Source organism: Cydia pomonella, chromosome 19 (assembly GCF_033807575.1).
Source record: "Cydia pomonella isolate Wapato2018A chromosome 19, ilCydPomo1, whole genome shotgun sequence".
In the NCBI taxonomy this organism is placed as follows: Eukaryota; Metazoa; Arthropoda; class Insecta; order Lepidoptera; family Tortricidae; genus Cydia; species Cydia pomonella.
The window spans coordinates 7,487,969-7,496,552 of record NC_084721.1 but is presented as its reverse complement, the minus strand read 5'-3'; the positions used below and the strand labels follow the sequence as shown (position 1 = coordinate 7,496,552).

Here is an 8,584-nt window from a genome sequence, read left to right as displayed (position 1 = left end):
ATAGTTGATAAATGTTGTAAATAAAGTCTTAAGTGTATACCATATGAAAGTTAATAAACCAGAAATACCAAACAAATTCAACACTTATAACATAAACTATTACAGCCATTTGTGCACTTCCACAAAAACGTGAAATGGTACCTTTCACTAAGCACTATTTAAATCCCACATATTTAAATCCAGTATATCTCCTGCATCCTGTATGTGTTAAAAATGAAGCTGTTCCAAATTAATGACTTATATAAATTAAACAAGCAGATTAATTTTATTTGTTTACGTTTAAAAATAGGTATTCAATTTGATTATTACTGTAATAGCCATTTAAAATATTATTTTACCTAAATTGATAATTAAAAGTAGGTACCCCTCACGAAATAAGTACTACTGAATTTTATACTTAGCAGTGTTTTTTAAAATGTACATGTATTTTACCTTCCTCGTATTAAAAATGAAAAGTAGAGTGTTTAACTCGGGTGCAAGGCACCATTTCATCATTTGGTTAATCGTGGCTGTATGCCGGACAGGTGCGTGTGTAAAACTTGTCAAAAAAGATAATATGACGGATGGATGTCTGAAATGTCACCGTATTTAAGAATCAATTAGCTTAAAAATTAGTTTTTTCTTCGTAAGAGTGGTGAAAACATTGTGTGTATAACATATTTGTGTATTTATAGTGTGATTATCTATTTTATGTAACGTCCGCTAAACTAGCACAGGTCCGACGCTGACAGTGGTCACGGGCGTACTGGCGTACTGACGGTATTGCCGCGCAGGGTAACGTTTAGTAGACAAAATGTTGAATTCATAATTATGAATGAAAAATTTAACGCATCGATAAACTGACAAGCAAAATGTTAGAGTTACTTAAAAGCTATTGAATGAAGTAAATTTCATATTGATATTCATCATAGTACTTCTAAAATATCGAAATAAATACAGTTTTAAGCATATTTTCAAAGCAAAAATCTATCGAGAAAAAGATGAGCCATCGTGTTTCTGACAAGCATACGGCTAGTTCAAAGACTGAAGTTATACATACTAGAAAATAATCGATGAAATCCTTGTACAAGCCTGTAAATATCGATTTAAAAATAGCGCATTTTACTATACACCGCGCCTTAATCACATTAAATTTGGGCTGTTTATGGCAATGCAAAAAGGAGGTTTGGTATTAAAAACTTACCTACATGTAGATGCAGCGTCGGGTTAATGTTAAGACGTTCTTGCACTGTTCGCAGGACCGTTTTTAATCGATGATACCTGTTGACGTTGTTCATAGTGATTCATGGTCGCATTTTATCACCTGTCATGACATGCGTCACTTTCGCACTTACAAACTTGATAGAAAGTGACAGGCATGGTGACAAATGATAAAGAGCCGACCATCTTAGCCCTACAGTATCCTAAGTATTAAGTATGTACTTACCTACTACCTAGAGTGCCTACTAAGTTCTCACAATCTTAAAACTACCTACTCACTGAACCAATTTTGAAACTGTGTGAGTATAATTTATATCGCAGAAAGTATCTTCCAGATAGATGCCTATTAAAATTACTGTTCGTTTATCCAATGACTAGGTACCCTAATTGTCTTGTGCATAATGGTTTTGTACATATTAAAATGCCCTTTGAATGGACAGATTCGGTAGTTCATAGGACAAGCAAAATAAGATAGGAATATCGAAATACAAGTAAAAACATAAGAGCTAAGAACACTCAACGATGAAACTTTTCAGCCAGCACATTAGATCAAAATCGGTTCATCCGTCTGGTCGCTACAATGGCTGTCCTCGGCTTCCACCATGCACAGACAGACAGACAGTAAAAGGTACCTAGATTAGTCAACTACAGATACACGTTCACGTTATCGTTAAACCATCCAATATGGTTCACATTGTTTGACTATTCTGGCTATTAATTGGCTGATGCGGTTCTGAGGCAAGATATTTTCATGAAGGAGACTTACAACTCAGTTAAAAAATTACATTCGTTTTGATACTTAATGATATTGAAACTGAGGACTATAGTTTTTAGTATTGAACTATAGTTGGTTTTTCGTTACCCACTAACAATTCAACACTTCTCCTGCATCGTGGTAAAAGTGGAAGAATAAAACTAATAGCTTGTAAAAAATGTAAACGCTTTTAATGAACCCATAGAATTAATGTGTACTTAAGTCGAGCTTAAAATATAAACAATTGCCGAATCGTGTGGTAAATGTGTGGAATTGTCTACCAGAAACTGTTGTTAGCTATCGCACTAAAAGACTTGATACTTATCTAAGTACATACTTTAGAACTTTAAAAAGTGCAAACACAAGCAATGAACACAAGCTCCAAGAACTGCTTGTGCATAAATAAATACTAATGACATTCAAATAATAAGTAATGAAATGAAAGAACTAATATAGAAGCATGGTCGCTAACAATAGACTTCATAAGAAGTCTCGTTAGGTACTCCTAAGGGCAAAGCAGCGATCTACACATAGGAATCATAAAACAAATCCCCCACCGCGTCTCTCTGTCGAGATAAACTCAAAAACTATTAACGGATTTCATGCGGTTTTCACGTATCAATAGAGTGATTCTGGTGGAAGGCTTAGGAGTATAATTTATTAATGTTTACCTATGCCAAGCGTGGGCGGGTCGCTATAGTTAACATAATCATAAGGATCGTTAATCTGATCAAAATTTTCTTACGAATGATCGTTGTAGAGATCCTCAGGAGTAGTCATTTTTAGTCTTTCGGTCGATGTAGATGATGAAACTGGCGCGATAAAATATATTTTTAACCTTATTAACCATTTATTTCATTACTCTGAGGGAGTTCACCACTGCTAAGGGATACCTTGACGGCGTTAGAGCCTATAACAAAGGGAACACCTTCGACTTGTATTTTGAATGTGCTGAGTGTGATTTGCATGAAAGAGTAAACGATAGAAACGGTGTGAGTGCTTTCATCATAATCCACTTTTGGAGGGCTGAGACCCCACACTGTTACTCTGACGTATGAGACCTGCATGCCCACCGGTACCTGGAAACATTTTAAAGTAGGTAAATGTGCTGTAAATTATTATTAGCAGGCACTTATTGGTATTATAATATACAGAGGGATTTTAAAATACGCGTAATTTTATTTTCATCACATTTGCTCGAAATAGATCTTATTTCATGCAGGTGTGCTGAAGGACAAAGGCCTATTTTGTTCCCACGGGAGTTATGGATTGTGAAAAAAAAGCTATAATTTCTTTAATTCTGTCACTTATTCATACAAACCAAGTAGCATGAATGAGTATTAGTTTTAAAATACTGACGCTTATAATTTAATATTTTTGTTAGTTATTTAATTGGATTAATTTAACAGCCGAGTAAAATATTTTTATATAATTTTCAATCGTGGCTGAATGCCGAATAGGTCTGTGCCTTTGATGCCTCACCTGCCAAGAAATTACAAAATGGCGGACGAATGTTTGATATGTCACCGTATTTAAGAATTATTTCGCTTAAAATTTAGTTTTTTTATCCTAAGTGTGATGAGAATATTGCAAACTCGGGTCTTTAATTCCCTCAAGCCGGCAGCCGTCGGGAATTACCACCCTCGTATCCATAATTTCACTTACCCCCGTTCGTTGTATATTTTCAAATCCCTACCTACATTGTGAATTTTTTTAATGGGGCATTGAGGGAGATACCAGATCCCGTGCTGCTACGCAAGAATGGCCTAAAACGTCCTTCCTTATTTTTAAAATTAGCTTTTTTAAATATACCTACATTCCAAATTTCGTTAAACATATATCTGAACCGATTTTAATTTTGCATCAGTTTTTTATAAAAAAAGTATGTTCGTAACTCAACGAATAATTATGGCTTGAAAACAGCCATATTTTATCCAAAAAATTTGTAACGAAAAAGTCAACAACAAAATTATTGGAACACCTAAGCTGAGCTGATCTAATTAAATAAGTTCAAGTTGATTATACTTACGGTAAATGAATAAAAATTGCGATATTGGAATATATGAATAGTACCCTCCTTTTCGTAAATTTTGGCTGCGTCCAAACGCTGCTTTTTACCTGAAACACAAGATGGATTAGCCCGTACATCGTCAAAATGACGCGTCGCCGGCAAAAAGTATGTAAGTGAGCAAAACAAGACTATTATATAAAGCCCGACCAGAAATATATGATCATTGTCAAAAGGGCGCTGTTATTCCCATGTATAGGGTGACAGTTCAGTTTAGTATGCAAAAATTAGTTCCAATGAAATTCTGCAATATAGCGCGTGATCATATATTACTGGTCAGGCCTTAAAATTAAAATACGAGTGTGGGTTTATGAAGCGAGATTCATAAAAACATCACACGAGTGTTTTAATGCCAAATTATGTGCAGTTAATATGATAATAATGCTTTATTTGCCCATGCAAAAAAATAATTACAATATTAAATCTATTGTTCGTTAACATTCGATTTAACTTAAATTTAAATTAATAATTGTTGAATATTTATGCACTAGTAAAAACATAATTGGAATGAATTTTACTGAAGTATAATTAATTACTTTCGATAGTATATATTTATTCGAGTAGAATTTCGATATGTATATATTTATTCTTAAATTAATTTTTGGACAGACTCCCTTCGGGTAAAAGCCTCTTCCAAGGTATGCCAATTTGTTATGTCTTTGGCTGTTTTTAGCCAATCTCGGCCTGCTATTGCCACTATTTTGTCTGTCCATCTAGCGTATAATTTAAAGTAAAGCAGTGTATTAACTGCATCTCGCTAGATGGTGCTGATAATACACTACCTTATTTACACTCATAATAAAAGCTATATGTGTTGAGGAACCGGATGTTACGAACACCGGCCATTTCTAGTGGCTTCTGTGCCTCTGCTGTGCCTGCACGACTAAAAATGATGATGAAGGAATTGCTCATTTTGTAGAGTTGGTCCGTTTGACTCATAGTCATAGCCCATATTGATTTAAGAAGAAGAGCCAATCAAATTTTTGAAATAAAATGTTGACGTAAAGCGATGCCTCTCAAAATTACCGAAAATATTAAGATTTAAAGTTTGGTATTATTTTCGCGTAAATAACTAAATTAATTTTTCAGCTGCATTTCAGCAGTCTGCTATTTAATTTAGTTTTTTCATATAAAATGGCCTATAAAATACAAAACGTAAATAATTTGTAACTAATTTTACAGTACATATGGCTAATATACTGCCATAGTGTCATAACTAGCATTATACGTGCGAATGTCGTAAACTCAAAAGGCTATATGTACTGTATAATGTTGTACAATACACGTGCGAAAGGGTAATTCGCAACTCGTGTTGATCTAATCTATCGCCACTCTTTGTGAATTTCCTACTTCTCACACATGTATCGTAATGTACTATTACAGACAATAATAACATTTTCACAGACAAGTAGTTTGTTGTAATAAAACAGTTAATGTTTACACTGTTTAGTTTTGGAACGCATCATAGAGGGTTTATGACACATGTGTGCAGATAAAAAAATAACTTTAAACGTCTAGTAGTAAGAGGTTTTTGATATTATTAAGTGCTGAGAGTTGAAAAGTTAGGAGATTTATGAATTAAAAATTGGATAATAGGACATATCATACAAATTTAGGGCACCCCTCTCGCACTAACACACGCAAATGTAAACGTAGTAAGTAAATGTATAAAACACGATATCAAACAAATTGCAACGGGGCAATGCCGGTCCCGCTAGCATTTCTGGCACGGTTGGACCACGTTGGAACAAGTGACAGTCGGAATGGGGCCTAGATTTTATTTAAGTAGGTACTTAGTTTTGTTCTGTTATTGTAGTTAGTTTTTAATTTGTTTTACGAGTATATGTCTGAGTAAAACTTTATCTTGATTAAAATTTTAATAACTCCCTATATTACAAGGTTTTAAAGGTGGTCTCTTTAGTAATTAATGATTAATAAGAAACTTGACACTTACCAAACTCGTAGTCCCATTGAATGGCAGTCACGTAATGCACAATTAACAGCAGACTCAGTACTGGTGTAAGCAAATTTTTCTGTCCCATTGCTAATAGGTGTCGCTGGCTGAATGAAAACCGATCGACACAATTAAGACACGACGAATATAAATATGTTCCTGAATTATGGATGAGTAAAAGTGTATATCGTCGCCTAGTCACAGTAGTACACTAGGTTAGATCTGTGTAAAAGTGTCCTTAAATATTTATTGTTTAAAATTATTAATAAATATAAAAGGCAAAACCGGAATAGAAACCCCACTTCTTTTTTAAAATCGTTTAAATAATGTTAGATTCAAGGTAATCGTATAAATAAAATAGAAATAGGTAAATATACTTACCAATACTTATATAAGGTGTTGTAGTAAGAAGGGTGATGGGCGTCTAGAAAATTTCATTATGGTTTTATGACAATGAGCTAGTAATTTATAGTCGGCTACAAAATTAAGTACCTACCTTTCTATCATAATTACAAATAAACCATATAAAACACGCCATGACGTTATACATATTATGTTTGTACTTATGCATAAAACCCATGAAAATTTTTACTAATTACTACCACAGTCAGGATAAAGAATTCCTAATAATATTATAATGCGAAAATAACTCTATATGTCTGCTTCATCCGGCTGAACTAATTCAAAAACTTATTCTGCAAGTAGACTTCAAGGGCTCTTTACAAGTCAATACATCATTTATAGTAACATGACATAGTGAAAAACAAGCATACGGCCTGCCTGATGGTAAGCAGTCTCCGTAGCCTATGTACACCTTCAACTCCAGAGGAGTTACATGCGCGTTGCCGACCCTAACCCCACCCCCCTCGTTGAGCTCTGGCAACCTTACTCACCGGCAGGAACACAACACTATGAGTAGGGTCAAGTGTTATTTGGCTGCGGTTTTCTGTAAGGTGGAGGTACTTCCCCAGTTGGGCTCTGCTCTAGATCTGGAATGACATCTGCTGTGCTATGCCCTACCACACAAGGCGAGATGACATTCACATTGCCCATACCTCTCTTTTGGACGTAGTTTAAGGACATACCCGGGTCCAATAAATACAACATTTATAAATACAACAGCCAATACTTGGGTAAACATTACAATAATAATCTTAAAATAAATAATTACTACAATACAAAAGAGATGTATAGTCTCTATGGTTAATAATACCTACATTAAACCTGGAGATATACATAAAAGGTCCCCAATGTCAGAGTACTAATACTAATAATCGGACAGACAAACGGATATGACGAATCTATAAGGGTTCCGTTTTTTGCCATTTGGCTACGGAACCCTAATAAGATTTGGAGGTGTAGTGTCTAAATTCAATAAAATGTTGATAAAATTTGGTTAGGAGATAGTGTGGGGCCCGAGGAAGGGCATAGGATTTTAATGATATGGGCAGAGGAAGGAAAGCGTTTTATCAATAATCATCAACATTCCACGCAAAAGAAGTCGCACACAGAAGCTAGTTGCTGTATATATGTCGGCGGCCAATCGTACAATCGGGCCGATAGTAAAGTTTCTGTGTAATGTTTTGACTGGAGTCACATTAAATTAAACATGCATTAAACCCATAGCACAGAATAAATAATAGTACTACCGTACAGAAACGACACTTCCTACAAAACCGAAGTTTGACAGCGATTCAGGGTCGATTCATGCTGTCCCTTTCTAATTTACGGGACTATCCCTGTCGGCTATTCAGGGTTGTCAAAATTCAAGTCATTATTTTATGGTTTACTTACCTTTGTTTTATCGCCAATTTATCCGAAGATTTTTGTTTTACAGATTTTTTTTTAAATAGTTTCATAATGTAAAATAATATTTACACAGAATATTCAATTCAAATAATTTTACTTCGAAATAGTTAGATTTCACAGAATTAAATAAAAAATAATTTTATCCTAAGGATACTTTGTTCATGTGATTTTATTTCACAGAAACATCGATATGTAGAAGGTTTACCAATATTTAAGATACAGAACAGTTATTTAGACGAAAATTTAATTCATAAAATAACATTATTAAACTATTCTTCATATATATTTTTGTTTGGCCGAAAATCAGTGCAAAGTCGTGTATCGGAACGCATACCAAATTGTAAAAAGTACGGAAGGTAATTGGTTAGTTAAAATATTGCGGGTAAAGTCTTATTTTTGCTTTGTTATTCGCATACTATAATAAATGTTAACTATAATTAAAGTATATTTTTATTTCGATTCTACTATTCTGAAATGTATTTATTTTAATGGGTCGCAGTTCTAACCTAACCCACTTTTCTGTCAACAGTTCGTTGTTTTGAGGGTCGCAGTTCTAACCTAACCTAACCTACTTTTCTGGCAACAGTTCGTTATTTGAGGGTCGCAGTCCTAACCTAACCTAACCCACTTTTCTGGCAACATGTCGCTGTCTTGCGTGTCGCAGTTCTAACCTAACCCACTTCACTGGCAACACTTCGCTGTCTTGGGGGTCACAGTTCTAACCTAACCTAACCCAATTTGCTTGATTCTGTTCTGTTTTATATTGTCGATATTGAATGAAACAAAATGAGAATATATT

The 8,584-nt window shown here is 34.4% G+C and overlaps 2 protein-coding genes across 2 annotated transcripts in view; both read right to left on the bottom strand.

Moving 5' to 3' along the window:
• The window catches only part of LOC133528489 (exocyst complex component 5), a 16,118-nt gene extending 14,841 nt beyond the window's left edge, over window positions 1-1,277 (bottom strand). The window contains exon 1 of the mRNA XM_061865878.1: window positions 1,184-1,277. Within this exon, the coding sequence (XP_061721862.1) occupies window positions 1,184-1,277 (94 nt within the window). The remainder of the gene's footprint in view (window positions 1-1,183) is intronic.
• Window positions 1,278-2,123: 846 nt separating this feature from the next.
• Window positions 2,124-6,464, bottom strand: LOC133528454 (uncharacterized). Its single transcript, XM_061865849.1, has 4 exons — window positions 6,358-6,464; window positions 5,977-6,083; window positions 3,984-4,072; window positions 2,124-3,033 (listed from the first exon to the last, which is right to left on the bottom strand). The coding sequence occupies exons 2-4, from the start codon at window positions 6,062-6,064 to the stop codon at window positions 2,797-2,799; spliced, it is 414 nt and encodes a 137-aa protein (XP_061721833.1). The 5' UTR covers window positions 6,065-6,083; window positions 6,358-6,464; the 3' UTR covers window positions 2,124-2,796.
• Window positions 6,465-8,584: the final 2,120 nt, after the last annotated feature.